The 23,866-nt window shown below is 42.3% G+C and overlaps 1 protein-coding gene across 4 annotated transcripts; it reads right to left on the bottom strand.

Moving 5' to 3' along the window:
• Window positions 1-12,211: 12,211 nt before the first annotated feature.
• On the bottom strand, window positions 12,212-19,304 carry LOC106577560 (phospholipid scramblase 2). 4 transcript variants are annotated; one of them, XM_014155704.3, is made up of 10 exons: window positions 18,706-19,304; window positions 18,434-18,479; window positions 18,243-18,344; window positions 17,637-17,714; window positions 16,689-17,146; window positions 16,502-16,544; window positions 16,110-16,330; window positions 14,301-14,462; window positions 13,878-14,039; window positions 12,212-13,724 (listed from the first exon to the last, which is right to left on the bottom strand). In XM_014155704.3, exons 4-10 carry the CDS (start codon window positions 17,647-17,649, stop codon window positions 13,665-13,667), a joined length of 1,119 nt encoding a protein of 372 aa, XP_014011179.1. In that variant the 5' UTR covers window positions 17,650-17,714; window positions 18,243-18,344; window positions 18,434-18,479; window positions 18,706-19,304; the 3' UTR covers window positions 12,212-13,664. The 4 variants fall into 4 exon arrangements, with proteins under 4 accessions (XP_014011179.1, XP_014011180.1, XP_014011181.1 ...); XM_014155705.3 differs by lacking the exon at window positions 18,434-18,479; XM_014155706.3 differs by lacking the exons at window positions 18,243-18,344; window positions 18,434-18,479.
• Between the last annotated feature and the right edge of the window lie 4,562 nt (window positions 19,305-23,866).

Here is a 23,866-nt window from a genome sequence, read left to right as displayed (position 1 = left end):
CTAGGCAAGTCCGTTAAGAACAAATTCTCATTTACAATGACAGCCTACCTCGGCCAAACCCTAACCCGGACGACGCTGGGCCAATTGTGCGCCGCTCTATGGGACTCCCAATCACGGTCGGTTGTGATACAACCTGGATGACCTGGCCTCCACAATCACCCGACCTCAACCTAATAGAGATGGTTTGGGATGAGTTGGACTGCAGAGTGAAGGAACAAGGGCTCAGCATTTGTGGGAACTCCTTCAAGACTGTTGGAAAAGCATTCCAGGCGAAGCTATTTGAGAGAATGCCAAGAGCGTACAAAGCGGTCATCAAGGCAAGGGGTGGCTACTTTGAAGAATCTCAAATATAACATATTTTGATTTGTTTAACACTTTTTTGGTTACTACATGATTCCATATATTTTATTTCATAGTTTGGATGTCTTCACTATTATTCTACAATGTAGAAAATAGTACAAATAAATAAAAACCCTTGAATGAGTAGGTGTGTCCAAACCTTTGACTGGTACTGTACATCTAAAACCACTTCAGGTTAGGTCTCTGACCTCCCTCATCCATAAGCATTAGAATTGCCATTTTTTATTTAACTGATTTTACATGCATATTTCATGTGATAGGTCTAATTTTCAATAGCTCACTGTCCATATGCGCTACAGGTCATCAGACAAGTGTGGCGGGTTCCTTGACCTCATATCAAAGGTACAGTCGTGGCCAAAAGTTTTGAGAATGACACAAATATTAATTTCAACAAAGTTTGCTGCTTCAGTGTCTTGAGATATTTTTGTCAGATGTTACTATGGAATACTGAAGTATAATTACAAGCATTTCATAAGTGTCAACAGGGGCGGAAATCCCGGGGGGGACGGGGGGGACACGACCCCCCCATCCTGGGAAAAATATGATTTGTCCCCCCCAATATATCACTGAAACATAACTATGAAATTTAAATAATATTAATAATACGCAATGAAAGCAATTGTGCTGATTATAGACACTTAATAGTGCATTTTTATGTTTCAAAAGATTGCGACCCCCCCACCCTTTGCCTCACAATGGTTTGAGCCACTGCCAGTTCCTTAGTTGGCAAGGTAACAGAGGGGTGGTATCCACTGTCTGAAAGGCACTCAATGAACGTAACTGACGTGAGGTTATTCCAGTCAATCACACACACACACTAGCTGAATATGCAGAGCTAGCGGGCAAATATTAACTATTAAGCTAGCTAGTAAGTATTCCATTTATGTGGCCTCGTCAAAGATGGAATCTTTGCTATCATCAATTTATTCCAAGATCAGCATGCAGATGATGTAAATTAGTGCTTCAAAGTCCCTGTGATAAGGTTAGCGATAAACTAAAAGTCCAAACTGAACAGAACTACACTCTCTTCTACCATTGTCTTAAATATATTTAATGGTCTCGTTGCAAAAGCTAAATTGTCGCAAGTGAACTTTTATTTATTTATTTTATTTCACCTTTATTTAACCCGGGTAGCAAAGATTATAGCAAACACCACTGAAACGGAATTGGTGCTCGCTAGCTTTGCAAATTCAGCTATTGTTGGAAGCCAGCCAATATGAAACAAACTAAAATTACAAAAGGTTGCAGTATATGTTGTGTAAATGGTGAACTCATACAGCTGTCAACTCTTGTCATTTTAATCCGTTTCACATTTGCTAGCTACCTTTTAGATCGAAGCACAAATAGAATGATAAAAGATAAGATGATAGAAGCCCATCTCCTACTGTAAATAACCTACACACTGTGTGTGTGTGTAGCCAGCCAGCCAGGTAGAAAATGGCAGAAAAATAAAAGACGGACATCAGAGTATTTTTCAGTACACCAAAACGCAAAGTAAGAACCCTAGTAGCCTAATATCTCAAAGACTAGTTGATAAAATGTTCATAAGAAAGAAATGAAATTCTAATGGAAATGTTTCACAATGATGTCATTAGGCAGAGCAGGCAACAGATGGCACACAGACAGCAGAGTTGGGGACAGATATGCAGGGACAGACTGGCAGAGACAGGGAGTCTCAGGTAAGTTTGTTGAGTCTTTGTTTGGCAAAATTATGAAAGGTTCTCAATTTTTTGTACTTGTAATATAGGAACATAATTGGAAAATGCCATGGATACCCCCACTCTCAACTTAAACTGGTGACTGAACTAAGATTTGTTAAAGGCAATGGTATTGCTGTTGAAATTAGTTGTGTAGTTTTGGGTACCGGTAGTTAGGAGTACGGCAAACACCTTATTTCTTTGGTTCCTCAATATACATTTACCATATTACAATGTAGGCTATGTGTTACAGCACTACTTTTGGTGTCCCCCTCAGGAATTGCTCTTGAGAAAATTTCATGTAATTGTCCCCTCCAAAGTTGATATCAGATTTTCGCCCCTGAGTGTCAAAGGCTTTTATTGACAATTACATGAAGTTGATGCAAAGAGTCAATATTTGCAGTGTTGACCCTTCTTTTTCAAGGCCTCTGCAATCCACCCTGGCATGCTGTCAATTACCTTCTGGGCTACATCCTGACTGATGGCAGCCCATTCTTGCATAATCAATGCTTAGAGTTTGTCAGAATTTGTGGGTTTTTGTATGTCCATCCGCCTCTTGAGGATTGACCACAAGTTCTCAATGGGATTAACGTCTGGGGAGTTTCCTGGCCATGGACCCAAAATATTGATGTTTTGTTCCCCGAGCCACTTAGTTATCACTTTTGCCTTATGGCAAGGTGTTCCATCATGCTGGAAAAGGCATTGTTTGTCACCAAACTGTTCCTGGAAGGTTTGGAGAAGTTTCTCTCTGAGGATGTGTTAGTACCATTCTTTATTCATGGCTGTGTTCTTAAGCAAAATTGTGAGTGAGCTCACTCCCTTGGCTGAGAAGCAACCCCACACATGACACAGGATGCTTTACTGTTGGCATGACACAGGACTTATGGTAGCGCTCACCTTGTCTTCGCTGGACAAGCTTCTTTCCGGATGCCCCAAAACAATCATAAAGGGGATTCATCAGAGAAAATTACTTTACCCCAGTCATCAGCAGTCCAATCCCTGTACCTTTTGCAGAATATCAGTCTGTCCCTGATGTTTTCCTGGAGAGAAGTGGCTTCTTTGCTGCCCTTCTTGACACCAGGCCATCCTCCAAAAGTCTTTGCCTCACTGTACGTGCAGATGCATTCACACCTGCCTGCTGCCATTCCTGAGAAAGCTCTGTACTGGTAGTGCCTCGATCCTGCAGCTGAATCAACTTTAGGAGACGGTCCTGGCGCTTGCTGGACTTTCCTGAAGCCTTCTTCACAACAATTGAACCGCTCTCCTTGAAGTTCTTGATGATCCGATAAATGGTTGATTTAGGTGCAATCTTACTGGCAGTAATATCCTTGCCTGTGAAGCCCTTCTTGTGCAAAGCAATGATGACGGCACATGTTTCCTTGCAGGTAACCATGGTTGACAGAGGAAGAACAATGATTCCAAGCACCACCCTCCTTTTGAAGCTTCCAGTCTGTTATTCAAACTCAATCAGCATGACAGAGTGATCTCCAGCCTTGTCCTCGTCAACACTCACACCTGTGTTAACGAGAGAATCACTGACATGATGTCAGCTGGTCCTTTTGTTGCAGGGCTGAAATGCAGTGGAAATGTTTTTTGGGGGTTCAGTTCATTTGCATGGCAAAGAGGGACTTTGCAATTAATTGCAATTCATCTCATCACTCTTCATAACATTCTGGAGTATATGCAAATTGCCATCATGCAAACTGAGGCAGCAGACTTTGTGAAAATTAATATTTGTGTCATTCTCAAAAGTTTTGGCCACGACTGTACACCTTTGATTTGGTCAACATGCCTCCCCTTTGATCTACAAATATTTATCAAATTACAGCTGTGTTTATTAATTCACAGATTTTCAATAGCTTCCAGTCCAATGACATATACATAAACCACTTGATGTTATCTCACTGACCGCCCTACTCCCTGTACACCCATTAGAATTGCCATTTTCATTGCACTGATTTTATTTTAATATCTCCTGTGATACATTTAATTTTCAATACCTTCCTATCTACCATATTTTAGCTACAAGTCTACAGAAAATTGCAATGTTTCCCTTGGGAAAACCAACTACCGAACCATCCAGTGATGGGATTTATAAATAAATGATCTGCGCTCCCGAAAGGACTGGTCTCTATAATATATAAACAACTTTTGGAAAGCTCATATTGTGAGCTAGCCATTTAAAAAGTATGGTCCACAGATTTAATTGTATCTGAACAACCCTTTAACTGGAACAGAATATGGAAAAATATGACCTTAGCATCCAATAATCTGAACCATCAATTTATACATTTTAAGTTTGTTCACAGACTGCATTTAACACCAAGGAAACATTTTACCATGAAATTGGCCTCAACTCAAAATGTTCACTGTGTTCCATAAGCAGTGGCGGACTTAGGTATAGGCGGCATGCGCGGCATCTTACTGGGGGCGGCATAGTGTGCCCGCACAAAAAAAATTGGATTAGTGACATTTGCGCAATCGGTTTTCTATCGCTCATTTGCACGTCACGTCAATGATATCATGTCACCGTGTGGGACTGTGGGTCAATTAACCTTGTCGGAGTGGGCGCCCTGATTCTAGTTTGTGAGCTAGGCAGGCTACTGCCTGGGAAGGTCTTCCACCAGAAGTACGAAATGGGGAGGGGGAAAGGGATAGGTTGACCTCAGGTCTCCCCACTGGAAGCCCAAGGTAGGGGGAGCGGGGGAATCTATCAAATAGCGCACCTCTAACTTTGTACAGTACTAATGCAATTAGTACAATCAGTCACACTACCGAAATGCTACCAAATAAACCACAATTCATTCATAATAGTTTCACAGACATATTGTTGCATTTTTTTATGGTTTGTGCGAAATCGTTAAGAATAATATAAAACCAGTCTGCACACCCCCAAGGTGAATTGGTTTAGTCTTGACTCTTAGTTGAGTGTTGGGGGATGGGTAATGTATTGATGCGCAAGTGCCAAATCAACACAAATTTGTTTCTATTTGTCTTTGTTACTTTTTTTGATATGAGTCTTATTTTTGTATATATTTTTGTATATATTTTTATATTTATATAGTTTTAAATGTTATGATTATTTATTTGTGTTGGTGCAAATGTCTGAATAGAAATTACAGTTAGTGCCAAATGGTGTTGTTTATTTTGTTGGCAGGGGGAGCCATACAAGCTGGAACCGCCACTGCCCATAAGTCAGGCAGGCACATTCCTTCATATGATGTAGGAGTGCCCTGCAGTTAAATGTTTCTGGGACAAAATTAGGAAATTCATTTCGAAGTGAATGAATGTAAATATTAAATGCTTTGCATCTTTTATGTGACTTAACGATGATAGCTCCTTGAATCTCTCAATCAATGATAGACGAATACTGCTGGCAGACAGCTCTAGCGCAAAAAAATATGTTGGCTCACTCTCTCCCAATTTGCAAGTGGATACAGTTACTATTAGAAGTTATAACATTAGAATTATCGACAGCGAGAATGAATGGGGCTAGTCAAGGAACAATTGAGGCCTGGACAAATATACTTAACTCCGTAAAGAATAATCTCAGCTAAAGCCCAACACATACAAATAAAGGGGTGGAAAGCATGGTTTTAGGGTGTGGCCCACAAGTAAATATGATATGAACTGAATATTAAAATATGAATTTGTACCATGGTCTGACAAACACCGCTATAGGTTGGCCACCTTCCACCGCAGATGTGGAAGGCCGACATAGAAAGATGCGGTGGATTGAGACACAGCCCATGCAAAAAGCTTATATCTCTAGCTTAAACTGACAGATTGTATTTTTATTTTGTTTACTTTTACCCCTTTATTCTCCCCAAATGGTACTTGCAGTCTTGTCCCATCGCTTCAACTCCTCTACGGACTCGGGAGAGTCGAAGGTTGAGAGCCATGCGTCCTCCAAAACACGACCCTGCCAAGCCACACTGCTTCTTGACACACTGCTCGCTTAACCCGGAAGCCAGTGGATGTGTTGGAGGAAACACCGTCCAGCTGGTGACCAAAGTCTGCTTGCAAGCACCCGGGCCCCGCCACAAGGAGTCGCTAGAGCGCGATGAGACAAGGAAGTCCCGACCGGCCAAACCCTCCCCTAACCCGGACGACGCTGGGCCAATTGTGCACCACCTCATGGGTCTCCCAGTCACGACCGGCTATGACACAGTCTGGGATCGAACCTGGGTCTGTGGTGACTGCTGCACCACTCTGGAGGCATCAACTGACAAATTTTGATGGGGATTTTTTATTATGTTACTTAGATTGACGTACAGGTGAGTCAATAGATTCTTAAAGATTAACCACTGCATATGGGAATTGGCTCAATGGCAAATAGTTTTTGTGGGTTCAATGCATGAACATTTCGGGTTTTTTTTGTCAATCTCAACTACACAGAGATGTGCTTGGTGTTAAAGAGTGTGTGATTCAGGGGATGAATCCCAACCTCCTGAAGACTAGGTTGATGGTTCAAACCTAATTTTGCGCGTTTCCACCACTGTCAATGTCATACAAAATACATCTGAAGAAGGCCATTGAAGGCCCGAAGCGTCGATCTTTTAAACTTGATAAATAAAACGACACATTTTTTATGGTGAGCGAGCGTTGCGCCTTTTCCTTTCCAATGATGTTTACACATTTTTAGGTTGCGCCTCAACTCACGTTGGTTGAGCACCCTCTAATTCTTTCCAGATGTCATACAAACAGAAATATATACTATACAAAATGTGTGGAGGAGGCAGAAGGGAACTTGGAGGAAAATGCCCTTTTATGAAACAAAACTCTCCTTCACTCGCGTGTCATCAGGCAAATTACATGTACAGGGGTGGATCCCAAAAGAAATGTGTAAAGTTCAGAGCTACAACTAAATTGCAAAACATCTGGGGGTCCCCGAAGAGAGGTTTGAGAACCACTACTGTAGATGTCCGCTCAATTGGAAATTACCCCGAAATGTTAAGCATGCTACTATGCGGTTAGGGTTAAATCCCAGTCAAACTTTGAAATTAGCTGAGGTTGGAGATATTCCACACCCTTTCCACCTGTTCTAAAAAATAAAATAAAAAACAGCAGGAAGCAGAGATTTTGAAGTGAGGGAATGTTTCCTGCCGATGTTTCCAGAAGGTGGGAAACGACTGCAAGAAAGGGCACAAGAAATCCAACGAAAGGCTTTTGAGGTGTAGGTTTAACTAGTTCCAGTATACTCCTCTAGTGTAAACTGGGAGATTACTTGCATAAATTTAACCAATCACATTCGTTTCTGCCCTCAGAACAAGATGGAAAAAGAAAAACTTCAATCTGCCATTTATTTTGACAGACACTTGAATGCAGGTGCATTTTTGCCTAAAAATACCATATCATTTGGAAAACACAAATGATACAAATCAGCTTCCATTGCCACAAAGCATTTAAATGTTTGACCCATTTGCTTAATGCACACACTGAGCACCATCCATAAACAGTGTATGAAGAGTCAAAACCGTACTTACCCATGAACAAATACCAATTACACTAGAACGCTATTTCCTTGATAGTGATAATGCTGGACACACAAACACAGAATAGTATATTATTATAGACAGAATAGTACAGTAAATGAAAATACAATAATCAAACATTGTACACTGCTCAAAAAAATAAAGGGAACACTTAAACAACACAATGTAACTCCAAGTCAATCACACTTCTGTGAAATCAAACTGTCCACTTAGGAAGCAACGCTGATTGACAATAAATTTCACATGCTGTTGTGCAAATGAAATAGACAACAGGTGGAAATTATAGGCAATTAGTAAGACACCCCCAATAAAGGAGTGGTTCTGCAGGTGGGGACCACAGACCACTTCTCAGTTCCTATGCTTCCTGGCTGATGTTTTGGTCACTTTTGAATGCTGGCGGTGCTTTCACTCTAGTGGTAGCATGAGACGGAGTCTACAACCCACACAAGTGGCTCAGGTAGTGCAGCTCATCCAGGATGGCACATCAATGCGAGCTGTGGCAAGAAGGTTTGCTGTGTCTGTCAGCGTAGTGTCCAGAGCATGGAGGCGCTACCAGGAGACAGGCCAGTACATCAGGAGACGTGGAGGAGGCCGTAGGAGGGCAACAACCCAGCAGCAGGACCGCTACCTCCGCCTTTGTGCAAGGAGGAGCAGGAGGAGCACTGGCAGAGCCCTGCAAAATTACCTCCAGCAGGCCACAAATGTGCATGTGTCTGCTCAAACGGTCAGAAACAGACTCCATGAGGGTGGTATGAGGGCCCGACGTCCACAGGTGGGGGTTGTGCTTACAGCCCAACACCGTGCAGGACGTTTGGCATTTGCCAGAGAACACCAAGATTGGCAAATTCGCCACTGGCGCCCTGTGCTCTTCACAGATGAAAGCAGGTTCACACTGAGCACATGTGACAGACGTGACAGAGTCTGGAGACGCCGTGGAGAACGTTCTGCTGCCTGCAACATCCTCCAGCATGACCGGTTTGGCGGTGGGTCAGTCATGGTGTGGGGTGGCATTTCTTTGGGGGGCCGCAAAGCCCTCCATGTGCTCGCCAGAGGTAGCCTGACTGCCATTAGGTACCGAGATGAGATCCCCAGACCCCTTGTGAAACCATATGCTGGTGCGGTTGGCCCTGGGTTCCTCCTAAATCAAGACAATGCTAGACCTCGTGTGGCTGGAGTGTGTCAGCAGTTCCTGCAAGAGGAAGGCATTGATGCTATGGACTGGCCCGCCCATTCCCCAGACCTGAATCCAATTGAGCACATCTGGGACATCATGTCTCGCTCCATCCACCAACGCCACGTTGCACCACAGACTGTCCAGGAGTTGGCGGATGCTTTAGTCCAGGTCTGGGAGGAGATCCCTCAGGAGACCATCCGCCACCTCATCAGGAGCATGCCCAGGCGTTGTAGGGAGGTCATACAGGCACATGGAGGCCACACACACTACTGAGCCTCATTTTGACTTGTTTTAAGGACATTACATCAAAGTTGGATCAGCCTGTAGTGTGGTTTTCCACTTTAATTTGAGTGTGACTCCAAATCCAGACCTCCATGGGTTGATAAATTGGATTTCCATTGATTATTTTTGTGTGATTTTGTTGTCAGCACATTCAACTTTGTAAAGAAAAAAGTATTTAATAAGATTATTTCTTTCATTCAGATCTAGGATGTGTTGTTTAAGTGTTCCCTTTATTTCTTTGAGCAGTATATATTAAATTGAAACACAGCAATACGACATTACTTCAATGCTTTATGATAAGAATGGAGAACTCATCGACAGATACCTGTGTGTCCAAAATGGCTCCCTATTCGCCCAAAATTAGTGCACTATAACAGAAAACTATTGTGGACACAGTAATTTTTACAACGCAGCTAGAGATAGTTGGATGTAAAGGCACTTTTGTGAACCACAACCCCACCCCGTTGAGGGCCACACCCATGTTATTCATCGAGACACACCAATAAGTAAAATGAAGGCTAAAGCTTTGTTCCATGGATGACCGCTCTTGGCGACAACTTCACCACTTATTCACTGAACTGTTTATTTACTCCTCCCAATCACATGGTTACATTCCAATGTACATACTAATTTACTATTTAGGATTAAGTAATGTATTGTCAATGCATTAAGTGGTAAGCAAGTGGACATTGAAACAAAGACATCCCATTCTATTAAACAGCAGTTCATAAGAATATACAGTTGAAGATGGAAGTTTACATACACCTTTGCCAAATGCATTTAAACTCAGTTTTTCACCATTCCTGACATTTAATCCTAGTAAAAATTCACTGTTTTAGGTCAGTTAGGATCACCACTTTATTTTAAGAATGTGAAATGTCAGAATAATAGTAGAGATAATGATTTATTTCAGCTTTTATTTCTTTCATCACATTCCCAGTGGATCAGAAGTTTACATACACTCAATTAGTATTTGGTAGCACTGCCTTTAAATTGTTTAACTTTGGTCAAATGTTTCAGGTAGCCTTCCACAAGCTTCCCACATTAAGTTGGGTGAATTTTGGCCCATTCCTCCTGACAGAGCTGCTGTAACTGAGTCAGGTTTGTAGGCCTCCTTGCTCGCACACGCTTTTTCAGTTCTGCCCACAAATGTTCTATAGGATTGAGGTCAGGGCTTTGTGATGGCCACTCCAATACATTGACTTTGTTGTCCTTAAGCCATTTTGCCACAACTTTGGAAGTATGTTTGGGGTCATTGTCCATTTGGAAGACCCATTTGCGACCAAGCTTTAACTTCCTGACTGATGTCTTGAGATGTTGCTTCAATATATCCACATAATTTTGCTTCCTCATGATGCCATCTATTTTGTGAAGTGCACCAGTCCCTCCTGCAGCAAAGCACCCCCACAACATGATGCTGCCACCCCCGTGCTTCACGGTTGGGATGGTGTTCTTCAGCTTGCAAGCCTACCCCATTTTCCTCCAAACATAATGATGATCATTATGGCCAAACTGTTCTATTTTTGTTTCATAAGATTATAGGACATTTATCCAAAAAGTACAATCTTTGTCCCCATGTGCAGTTGCAAACCGTAGTCTAGCTTTTTTTATGGCGGTTTTGGAGCAGTGGCTTCTTCCTTGCTGAGCGGCCTTTCAGGTTATGTCAATATATGACTCGTTTTAATGTGGAAATAGATACTTTTGTACCCGTTTCCTCCAGCATCTTCACAAGGTCCTTTGCTGTTGTTCTGGGATTGATTTGCACTTTTTACTCCAAAGTATGTTCATCTCTAGGAGACAGAACGCGTCTCCTTCCTGAGAGGTATGACGGCTGCGTGGTCCATTGATGTTTATACTTGCGTAGTATTGTTTGTACAGATGAACATGGTACCTTCAAGCGTTTGGAAATTGCTCCCAAGGATGAACCAGACTTGTGGTCTACTATTTTTTTTTCTGAGGTCTTGGCTGATTTCTTTTGATTTTCCCATGTCAAGCAAAAAGGCACCGAGTTTGAAGCTAGGCCTTGAAATACATCCACATGTACACCTCCAATTGACTCAAATGATGTAAATTAGCCTATCAGAAGCTTCTAAAGCCATGACATCATTTTCTGGAATTTTCCAAGCTGTTTAAAGGCACAGTCAACTTAGTGTATGTAAACTTCTGACCCACTGGAATTGTGATACAGTGAATTATAAGTGAAATAATCTGTCTGTAAACAATTGTTAGAGAAATTACTTATATCATGCACATAGTAGATGTCCTAACCGACTTGCCAAAACTATAGTTAACAAGAAATTTGTGGAGTGGTTGAAAAACGAGTTTTAATGACTCCAACCTAAGTGTTGGTAAACTTCCAACTTCAACTGTATGCCGGACCAGAACACTCCCCCCAACCTTTGTAAGGTATGCCTTCAATAATATTATTACATGGTTACAAGGGAAAGTAAAGTGTTTCCCTGACTGTGGTTTTCCGGGCTATATGAGGTCAGACCGTTAAAGGCGCTGCATGGTCAATCCGACTTTTGAATTGGCCGTGCAGCATTTATGGCGATACATTACGGTCAGTGCATTCTAACTTATTGTGCTCCACGGAACAGCGCAAAGCTGTTGTGAAGGGAGTTGTCAAGGAAGTGAGTTTGTGTTTATACAGGACCTCCCGCCCTCAACTTCAGTCAACCAGTCATGTCAATATGGAGCTATTCGGAGCCCTCCGCATTGTTACAAAATGAGAGGCACAAAGCTATGCAGTGCGGAGCTTGATTTGGCCTCTGCATGACTCCACAGGCTCTGCAACAGCGTCACACCCTCCATACAAAACCTCCGAGCACATTTTCAAATCAAGCTAAAATTTACTTTTGGCCCTATGTTCTTTAACCTCAACTTCCCCGTCAGTCTCGCTCTCTGTCGTCCGTTGCCCTCATCTCTGTTGTCCTTCCTCAACTTTCCTATATTATTTTCCTCTTTCAGTGCCTCAACTCAGTTTTACTTGTTGTCTTTTGGCACAGATCCAACCCTATGGTTTACTCCCATCTCTAGAGGAAGGAGGAATGAGGGAGGGCGAGAGTGAGGGAGGAAAAACTGAGTCAGTCCCCAGAGCACCAGCACAGACCATGAACAGTGCACTGTAAACAAAGCTTCAAGGCAGAAATAGAGTCATGAGAAAGAGGCAGGGGAAAACAAATTGCCTTGTTGTCCTATACTGTAGTATATTCTTCTTTATGGCATGGCAACAAACAATAGAAGAGTCACACATACAGCATGGGACAAGACAAGGAGCACTTCAGAGTACATAAACATATCCATCTACAAATATCCCATATTTCATTAGCCTGTAAATGTAGTACAAGCATGTAGTTCCAAGTCAGAATTAGTCTTCTCCCATTAATGGTCCTTCAAACTACTCTAGTTTTCACCATAAATCATATTACAGGTGTACTTTGTTTGTATGTTTATGTACACTACCGTTCAAAACAATAGACTGATGAGTTTCAGAAGAAAGTTCTTTGTTTCTGTCCATTTTGAGCCTGTAATCAAACCCACAAATGCTGACGCTCCAGATACTCAACTAGTCTAAAGAAGGCCAGTTGTATTGCTTCTTTAAATCAGCACAACAGTTTTCAGCTGTGCTAACATAATTGCAAAAGGGTTTTCTAATGATCAATTAGCCTTTTAAAATGATCAACTTGGATTAGCTAACACAACGTGCCATTGGAAAACAGGAGGGATGGTTGCTGATAAATGGGCCTCTGTAAGCCTATGTAGATATTCCATTACAAATCTGCCGTTTCCAGCTACAATAGTCATTTACAACATTAACAATGTCTACACTGTATTTCTGATCCATTTGATAATATTTTAAATGGACAAAAAATAAATAATTGCTTTTCTTTTTAAAACAAGGACATTTCTAAGTGACCCCAAACTTTTGAATGGTAGTGTACATAGTCATATTACAAAATCTAATAAAGCAGCTAATACGACCACAGCTGCTACAGTTACTATAGTAGTGTATTGCAAGCGTCAATCCTATAATCTCTTTAAAAGTACTAAACTAATCATGAAATTACCTAGATTTCTACAGTAATCATTTGATGGCTGGTGCAGTTTAGAAAGATTAACATATACATTTGGCTTACAAATAACATGAGATGTAAAATATACCATTGCACACAGACAAAACAGAAATTGCAAAGAATATGTAAACTTAGGTTAATATATAACTGGTATTTTTCCACTAAGACTACTGTTCTGAACCCCACATCAATGTTATAGAAAACTAATTGAAAATATAGATATGACAAAACATACTGTAGATAAACACATTCCATGAAGAGAGTGGAGAAACCCATGAAAGAGAACTAAGGTCTATGTTTCATAGACCAGTTACTGATTCTTACATTTGGATGGATACACAGAAACAGTCCAGAGAGGGCATTTTGGCTCAAATGTAAGCTCATCATCAGATAAGGCCTCATGTTGTGTTTCACACAAAGAGTTCTGGGATTGGCACGGAATGGCAGTGTCCTCTAAGCTTTTGAATAAGGAAGGAGTTTCTTATAGATAAAAAAAAAAAAAATGGAGGTTCCGAACGGGATCGGAAAAAGACTGCATTGCCTCAAGGGCTCAGTCTTTCTTTCTCTCCCTTTTCCTACGTTATGAGAAGACGGTGTTGCGCTGTTTTGTGTTGCCAACCTTCTCGAAGAACATGAAATCCTGTCAAGAGGAAAGAAATGTCAACTAAATTTCCTCCAACAACAGCTCATCTTATCAGCTCAGTTTTAGGCTTTACGCCTGTAAAGCTCTGGAATTAGAAAAATCTAACATTTTCTTGAATATATCTTTATTTAAACAGATGGATGGACTCACGATGAGGAAACAGGTGCCCATGAGCACAGCCTTCATCTTGACGTCCAGGTCCATGGGGAACTGGATGCCAAAGTTGTCCGTGTCGGTGAAGACCTCCTTTATCAGGCCACTCCACTGCTTACTGATGCGGCCGATGGACTTGCCTCCATCTTTCCCCGTCAGCTACGAGGGCGGCAGAAAAACACATGGGTCAGAGACAAAGATTTCTGGCCGCTGCACCTCATCACCACTTCTGAAAGGATTGGATGGGTGTGTAGACAATAAAAGCGCAACTTATCCAATCTTTTCTGGTCTAAAAGAAAAGATTAGGTTTGTTCTAGTTAAATAGGACGGTTATCAACTGATTTCACCCAAAGAAAGCGAAAACTCAAAATTGGCTTCACATTGGACCAGCGCTTTCACCCTCGGTTTATGACCCCTCACCTTGAAGTTGACGTCCCCGCAGCAGTTGCAGGCAAAGCAGGGTCCCTCCAGCTTCATTACGGTCTCCTTGTTGGCCCCCTTGATGGAGAACTTGGGCACGCAGGGGTGCCAGTCCTGGGACACATAACCTATGGTGGTGCCAGGCGGGGCTTGGACCTCGAGCTGAGGGACACAAAATTTGAAAGGTATTTGACCATGTTTAAAAATCAGGCTTCGGTCCGTACACTGTGGCTTTAAATAGCATGTGCTTGGGTTACTGCAAAGCTCGCTTCCGCAGGTAATATGGCACTAATTTGATGAGTGCATTGGCGTAGCAATCACTATCATGACCAAGGTAATATGCTTCACATGGTAACTGTGGGCCTATGTCTCCATAGATGCTGAACTAATGTGTGAAACTGCAGTCATAAGGGACCTTCACGTCTCATGGGAATGTACTGTAGTGGAGGTCTTCACCAATCCACCTGTACCCAAATACCCAAGACCCAATCCGGGACACGAGCGGTTCCAGATCCAGAATTCTAAATAACAACACAGGTCTGCGTCGCATCTGATGGGATTGTCATGGGTCTCTGGCATGTGTAATTTTAACTGACTCGTCCAGAAGGACCTATACAGATCCGAGCGCAACTGCTGCAGTAGATAGAGAAATTGTACCACTTATGCTGCTGCTATTTGCTTTTCACAAGAGTGGCACGTGTAGCTTGTTGTTGTTGGCCAATCATACTAAGTCATCCAAGCGACAATGGGCTAGTCACAGAGCCTCCGTGTGCGGCAAAAGTTAGGAGATATCTAATCAATGGAAGATGGAATTAAAAGTTAAAGGATAGGCTACAACAACCAAGAGCCAACAGGTAGGCTGCTTCTTTATATTCTGAATGTAGTTGTTGTTTGTAACTGTGTAGGACGAGAAAGCTCATGCAACCTCAATTAGCCTAGCTAGCTAGACAGCTTGGTTATCGAGCTTCCCCCGGTTTGATGCAGTCAAGACAGGTACTACGTAATCATATTGGATGATAAATAACCTAGCTATAGCAGCTTTTAGTCTACTATAGCGCGAGTCGGCTTGGTTGGTTGCTGTCTCTAGTCTCTCCTCCCTGTTCCCCATGTTACTCTGTCATACTCAAAGTAGACTAGACCCATACAGCACAGCCCGTGCTAGAGCACACCTCTCGCTACCTTGCGCTTTATCAGCTCTGGTTAATAAAGTAGCTTTAAAATGGTCTAGTTGTCCCCAGGTGAGTTTAGAACAGGTCTCTCTCTATATTTAACATTTTTATATATGCATAATGGGTCCAGATGGAAAAGCCCAAGGTCCATTTAGGTATGGGTCCAACTGTTTGGACCTGTGAAGGCCTCTATACTGTAGGCAGCCTGCCAGCAAACGTGAGTCAATAGAGACAGCATAAAGGTGAAGTGATGGCACCAGCTCAAGACCGTCTGGGAGAGGGTTCAGACTGACAAAGGACCATTCATTGTCATTCATGACTCTTTACAAAGCACAGTCTAGGGAGTTGGTAGGACAGTCCAAAATGGCTTGCAGTACAACAGTTTGCATGCATTTATTACCAGCATTAACTTAGAATTAGCATCATTCATTTGTAATTCATACAGAGTTGTATGGCAATGCTAATGCTAACTTGAGGGTAAATAAACCAATTGCATTTTAGGTGACCTGTCCCTTTACTCCTTCTCTAACACATTAAGACTCAATATGATGATTTTATGTTTGTTTTTTCCTGGTTTGTGTCCTGTTTACATAGTCAAAGCAGTCAAATCTGTGTCTCAGGGTTCAGCACCCCATTGTACCTCTTGCAGGCAGCAGGGAAACCAGCAGGAGGCACAGCGGTAGGGTCGTATGAAGCGGATGACCTCACGGTCCGTGTTGTCCTTGATCTTCATGTCGAAGCTACGCAGGGCGCCGCAGCAGTTGCGTGTGCAGCAGTCGTTCTTCTCCTTGGCCTTGTAGATCTTCTGACCCAGGCTGTTCTTGATCTCGTACTGGTTGTTGGTCTCAAAGCCAATGAACGCTGAGGAGAGGGGAACGGAGGGAGGAGAAGGAAGAGGGGATGGTGAGAGGACAGAAACGCAGGAACGTAAACAGTAGTTTGGCGGTGGTCACTTTCTCCTCATGATTTATCAATTTTTACAATGCCTTTAGTTCTATTCTCTCTGTACTCAGATAAGACTAGCAAGCTCACCTTCCAGCAACTCCACTTTTTGGTGTATAAGGATCTGGTCAATCTGAAACACACACAGAAGAGAGCGTGAGAGATATGGAGAAAGAGAGCGCATGGAAGAAAAACACCAACATTACACAGTGATAACAGATGATGTTTGAAAGTGTATTTGACAGCCTGTTGTGATACTCTTCCCAAGCAAACCTACCTGTGTTAGGTACTCCAGACCAGGTGGAACTCCAACAGGCACAACTGCTGCAGGGGCTGGGGAGATGGCTGCAGGAGGGCCCGAGTTAGGTGCACCGTACTCAGGCCCAGGCATGGGACCACCATACCCTGGGCTGGGGCCCATCTGAGGTGCGCCGTATCTGGGCCCAGGCATGGGACCACCATAGCCTGGGCTGGGGCCCATCTGAGGTGCACCATACTCAGGTCCAGGCATGGGACCACCATAGCCTGGGCTGGGGCCCATTTGAGGTACCCCGTATTCAGGCATGGGCACAGGCTGGTACATCACAGGCTGGCCTGGTTGGGGTTGTTGGTGGTTGTAGCCCATATGGAAGCCAACTGGTGGGGGAGCATGGTTAGGGTCACCGTACCCACCATGAGGAACAGGGTAGGGGGCCGTGGAGTAACTTCCAGGACCCTGGTGAGGGGGTGGGTAACCTATAGGAGGAAATACAAACAGTGGGTATCATAAATATATTCATATTGACAAAAATCTACACATGTATATGGAGTTATGGATGCAAATATGTGTGGAGCTTGAAGTGGTATTAAAGCTCATGATGTGCATTGGAGATCAGCATTAAGGAAATAACTTTTTGCATAACAAAAGGAGGGCCGTATTGATAAACACCAATGGATTCCCAAACACCGCACCACTCATTCAATGGAAACTGCAAGGAAAAAAGGTTCTTTAAAAATCAGTCAAACATGGTCCGAGCTCATTTTCCACATCATTATCCAAAAAAATCTTTAAAGCTTACATCAACGTAGTCAGCCTTTTACATGCCAAGCTCTGGTTTCAAATTCTTATCTCGAATACATTGGAATAGTAGCATTATACAAATCCTATGGGTGAAATACCAAGGGGCAAACAGCAACCCCAGTATAATATGATATCTAAATTAACAGTGGTGTAGAAGACATTTACCTGGGGCTGACATGATGACTTAGTTAGTGGACACACAGTGGATAGCAGGACTTCCTCTCTTGTCCACTCCCGTAGTCTCTATGGAGACAAAAATAAAATGGTCAGTGGTCATGGGCTGTAAAAAAAAAAAAAAGAGCAGAGAGAGCAGGGTTGTTGTGAATGAGCGGGAGAATGACACTAAAACATGTCCACCAGTCCAAACAATCCATTCACAAAAAGACAGCTAGAAAATCAAACTTTCTCCTTTCATATTATCCAACATAAAATCTAAAACATGCATCAATGCATTTGGTTATGCAACTTCTTTGATACACAATACAGTACAGCCAATAAGCAAATACGTCTTTCAGTTTCTTTTGCTTTGAGATGTATAGAGGATGTGGGAGCTGTGAGCTAAGTCAGGGGTCAGGCATTTTCACTCTGTATATTATTCCAGTCGCATACAGAGAGTTAACGATTTATTTTCACAATACAGTAATCCGGGATCCAAAGTAACCATTTTATACACATGGTTTTAGATGATTCAGAGTATATATTCCAAGCACAATAACCTTGAATTACGAGCCCTACCAATCCTCTCTGTGTGTTTGTTTCTTGTCATCATACCTGAGACAGAAGAGGAAGCGACAACCCACTCGTTGTTGTTTTCTGGTTCAATGAAAGTCAATGAACTAAGTAGACCAGACCCGGCGGTTCTTGCCTTGGTGTCTATGGGAGACACACTCAGTTAAGTGGACCAGAACTGACCTTTTTGTTATGGTAAACTATCTTAATTTACCCACCACCTTTGATCATACCTCACGTTGATCATTCAAGGAGGATGGATAAATGATCTGGAATAGCCTATAAACAGGATAATATATTCATATTTTACTAAACATCCATAAAAAAACACTGTAAAATAGGCTAGATTTCCCACTGCTCAATATCACCACAAACACTCTAAAGACAAAATTGTGGCCTAATGTTTTCAATCATGTTGAATAACTACCAAGTTTTCTGGCCTGTTGCTGTCTGTTTTCTTTAGATTAGTGAAAGTAATGGAAGGCAGATGGCAGGAATACCTTACCTTTCCTTAAACCAAAAAGGAATTGCTTGTTGTTTGGTGGTTCTTGACCAGAAGAACCGAGGGAAATGTGAAGAATCCTACTTGCTTTGACAGTCTTATTTGCCTATCAGTAAACTAACGTAGCAGCCGTAAAATAAACGATCGGCTAAACAACTGTCTTTGTATCATACGAAACCTACAGCGTTGCTGTCATTTCGGTGTAGTTTGTGCAGTATCTCCGCCCCTTTACTTGCTGTCACAAGATGTATCTAATTGTGGACACACAGGTTTAAGGAATTTAAGCCAAGAGGGTAGTTAAATGTAGGCAAATACTTCTATGTGATAGAAATTACACTGTGAACGGCCCGACAACTTTCAGCAGACAATAATATTTTCTGAAGTGCACATCTGTATTAATGCGCACTATAAAGTTCAACATTATGGCGACGCTCTTCGACAGCTGATTCGATGTAGCCCTGGACTAACTCAAATGTACGGTAGTGCGAATCCTCATCATAATAGGTTAATTTTTTACAGCGAAAGCAATTTGATTCCTTCAGAATCCTGTCAAAATTAAGTCGACGTTACATTACATTACGTTACATTTCGACAGGTTTTCATTAGCCTACCACGTCATGTTAATTTTTGGAACTTTGACGTCGAAGCAATATCCGTCCACAAGAGGACGATGTCGACTTATTTAAGGACTGATAAATCTTACACCCACTGAGCAGTTGACTCAATGATTTGTACATGCATAGTTTAAAAGCATATTATCTGAGCTAAACATACAAATAAAAAAATGACATATTTTAAAACATTTAACTTAAAGTATACTTTTTTAGAGATTGCTGATATTATGGTCCCCACTACAACAACACAAATACTTAAATACATGTAATTTCGTACTTTAAACATTTAATTGAAATGCTGTAGAATTACATTCATTCCGATTGAGGACTGCTCCTACTGGGGAATGCCAATATGGCCGATCGGGGGATTCAAAGCCTCTCAATGGCCAATACATATCGTCAGCAATCCAGGGTTTATACAGTGCCTTTGGAAAGTATTCAGACCCCTTGACCTTTTCCACATTTTGTTACGTTACAGCCTTATTCTAAAATTGATTCAATTGTTTTTTCCCTCATCAATCTACAGACAATACTCCTTGATGACAAAGCAAAAGCAGGTTTTTAGAATTTTTTGCTAATTTAAGAAACATAAAAAACAGAAATATCACATTTACATAAGTATTCATAAGTATTACAGCTTTGAGTCTTCTTGGGTATGACGCTACAAGCTTGGCACGCCTGCATTTGGGTAGTTTCTCCCATTCTTCTCTGCAGATCCTCTCAAGCTCTGTCAGGTTGGATGGGAAGCGTTGCTGCACAGCTATTTTCAGGTCTCTCCAGAGATGTTAAATCGGGTTCATGGACATTCAGAGACTTGTTCCGAAGCCACTTCTGAGTTGTCTTGGCTGTGTGCTTAGGGTTGTTGTCCTGTTGGAAGGTGAACCTTCCCCCAGTCTGAGGTCCTGAGCACTCTGGAGCAGGTTTTCATCAAGGATCCATCTTTACTTTGCTCTGTTCATCTTTGCCTCGATCCTGACTAGTCTCCCAGTCCCTGCCGCTGAAAGACACCCCCACACCATGATGCTGCCACCACCATGCTTCACCGTAGGGATGGTGCCAGGTTTCCTCCCGACGTGACGCTTGGCATTCAGGCCAAAGAGTTTAATCTTGATTTCATCAGACCAGAGAATATTGTTTTTCATGGTCTGAGAGTCTTTAGGTGCCTTTTGGCAAACTCCGAACGGGCTGTCATGTGCCTTTTACTGAGGAGTAGCTTCTGTATGGCCACTCTACCATAAAGGCCTGATTGGAGGTGTGCTGCAGAGATGGTTGTACTTCTGGAAGGTTTTTGCTCTGACATGCACTGTCAACTGTGGGACCTTACATTTCCAAATCATGTCAAATCAATTGGATCTACCACAGGTGGACTTCAATCAAGTTGTAGGAACATCTCAAGGAGGATCAATGGAAACAATAAGGCTGTAACGTAACAAAATGTGGAAAAAGTCAAGGGGTCTGAATACTTTCCGAAGGCACTGTATGTAGCCTAAATACTGTAGTTGGCCTATTACCTAGAACATATTAGTTATTGTGTATAATAATAATGTCCAGTAATACTTTGTCTCATGTTGACTCATCTTGGATTTCATCATCAGTGATATTGAGAGCAGAGACATGCATGCTCTGTAATATATCAGCTCTTGGTCTAAATTTGGCACACACTGTCACGCTGGATACTTATAGAGCAGCAGACAGGGGGTGGGGAAGCATGGGTAAGTCATGCTGGACACACACACTTACAGTAAAACACATACACAGACATTTGGGTGGAAGAGTTGATCTGAGTCGAGCACAGGTCAACCACACACACACATAGATACACTTGTAATGACAAGCTTTGTGTCTCCATAGCTCTGTGATAAGTAAGGTAATCAGCGCGGCCTATCTAGTCTCTGCCCCTGTTGACAGACTACCAGGCGGGCCTATCGGGTACCACATTCAGTAGGCATGGCCGTCGGTTTATTTTTGCATGGAGATCAATCAGCACTGGCTCTAGAGTCTATGTTTGGTGGTTCTAGCGGCCCCAGAATATAAATAATTGGAACATGGGCGGGAAAAGAGGAAAAGTGAAAACGTGTCAGACATTTCGTACGCTCCATGCAAGGCCCTTTGGCCCCCTCCTCTATCTCCCTCCCTCGTTCACTATCTTCCCATTGTTTCATATTTCTGTGTATGGGGTAGAGTGTGTGCGTGGTTGGAGGTCACAATCGGATGCTGAAATTAAGCGAGACAAGGTCGTCAGGTTTTCCAGTTGGCCACACACACAGCATAGACCGACCTGATGCTATCACTCACTGTCTCTGTCTGTCTGTCTTCTGAAGCCACACTTGTACACAGTACTGACCAGGTGATGGCTTATGGTCTAAGATTGAGAACAGGACATAACATTTACTTTTTGGTCCACCAGCCACTGTGGTTGGTAGATTTAAATATCTACCAACCATTCTATTTTTTTACCAGACAAAATATATATTTTGTAGCATGCTTTGTAATGTTTCTAAAACAATAAAAACATTACTTGTAAGAAGTAATGTAAATTATATCATAAATAGGACTGGTGAAGTTATGTCACGCATGTAACTAACAAAATGTGGAAATGTCTGCTCTACTCAAAAATACAACCAACTAGTTGCAGCATTATGGCAAAAATGGAAGAGGAAAAGGGAGAAAGTAAGGAACTTGTCTGTTAGCCCAGCATTAAAGACCGAAATTGGCTAGAGAAAATGTTGATAAATAGAAAAGTATACCAGTTTCATTTAAGGACCAAAAATGCATACCTTTCCCATATAGATTACAAAATAGTTGGGAAGAGATTTCCGATGTACTTATTCCATGGCACATGGTTTATGAATTGATCCTCAAAACAACGCTGTATTCAAAATTATTGCAACTAATAAAATGTTATACAGTACCAGTCAAAAGTTTGGACACACCTATTAATTCAAAGGTTTTCTTTATTTTTTACTATTTTCTACATTGTAGAATAATAATGAAGGCATAAAAACTATGAAATAACACATATGGAATCATGCAGTAACCAAAAAAGTGTTAAACAAATTCTTCCTTCACTCTGCGGTCCAACACATCCTGTCACACCCTGATCTGTTTCACCTGTCTTTGTGCTTGTCTCCACCCCCCTCCAGGTGTCGCCCATCTTCCTCATTATCCCCAGTGTATTTATAGCTGTGTTCTCTGTTTTTCTGTTGCCAGTTCATCTTGTCTTACCAGCGTGTTTTCCCATCTCCCTGCTTCAAGTTCTGTTTCCCCGGTTCTGACCATTCTGCCTGCCCTGACCCCGAGCCTGCCTGCCGTTCTGTACCTGCCTGATTCTGACCTGTTTACGAACCTCTGCCTGTCCTGACCCTGAGCCTGTCTACTGTTCTGTACCTTATTGACTCTGCCCTGGATTATGGACCTATGCCTGCCTTTGACCTGTCTTTCGAATGCCCCCTGTTTGGGTCAATAAACATCTGTGACTTTAACTGTCTGCATCTGAGTATTATGATACATTCCAAGCCATCCCAATTGGGTTGAGGTCAGGTGATTGTGGAGGCCAGGTCAACTGATGCAGCACTCCATCACTCTCCTTCTTGGTCAAATAGCCCTTGCACGGCCTGGAGGTGTGTTGGGTCATTATCCTGTTGAAAAACAAATGATAAGTGCAAACCAGATGGGATGGCGAATCGCTGCAGAATGCTGTGGTAGCCATGCTGGTTAAGTGTGCCTTGAATTCTAAGTAAATCACTGACAGTGTCACCATTAAAGCACCATCACACCTCCTCCTCCATGCTTCTTGGTGGGAACCACACATGCAGAGGTCATCCGTTCACCTATCTCAACAAGTGATCAGCATATGTGGGAACTCCTTCAAGACCGTTGGGAAAGCATTCCGCTGGTTGAGAGAATGCTAAGAGTGTGCAAAGCTGTCATCAAGACAAAGGGTGGTTTTCTTCTCTACACCACCCCTACCTTGTCACAACACAACTGATTGGCTCAAACGCATTAAGAAGGAAAGAAATTCCACAAATTCACTTTTAACAACAAGTACACCTTTGGTAGCCCTCCTTTCGTTGACTGTGTGTTTTTCACAAGTATGTTTTTGGATGATATCAGAATTTGAGCTATTTCACTATATTTTGATTGTGTTACTTATTCAGCAACTCACCAAGTCAACAATAGAATGATACTCATCCTCTATAAGAAGTTGATCAATGGTTAAATATCACAATGTGTTGAAAGCGTTCCACAGGGATGCTGAACCATGTCGACTCCAATGCTTCCCACAGTTGTGTCAAGTTGGCTGGATGTCCTTTGGGTGGTGGACCATTCTTGATACACACAGGAAACTGTTGACACACTGAACCCGGTGTGCCTAGCACCTATTACCATACCCCGTTCAAAGCCACTTAAACTTTACCCAATCACCCTCTGAATGGCACATATACACAATCCATGTCTGTTGTGTCAACGCTTAAAAATCCTTCGTTAACCCGTCTCCTCCCCTACATTTACACTGATTGAAGTGGATTGTTCCTAATGTCTTGTACACT

The sequence above is a fragment of the Salmo salar genome, chromosome 18 (assembly GCF_965601325.2).
Source record: "Salmo salar chromosome 18, fSalSal1, whole genome shotgun sequence".
Taxonomy (NCBI): Eukaryota; Metazoa; Chordata; class Actinopteri; order Salmoniformes; family Salmonidae; genus Salmo; species Salmo salar.
Note: the sequence above shows the minus strand (reverse complement) of the source record. Positions and strands in the feature narration are given on the sequence as shown.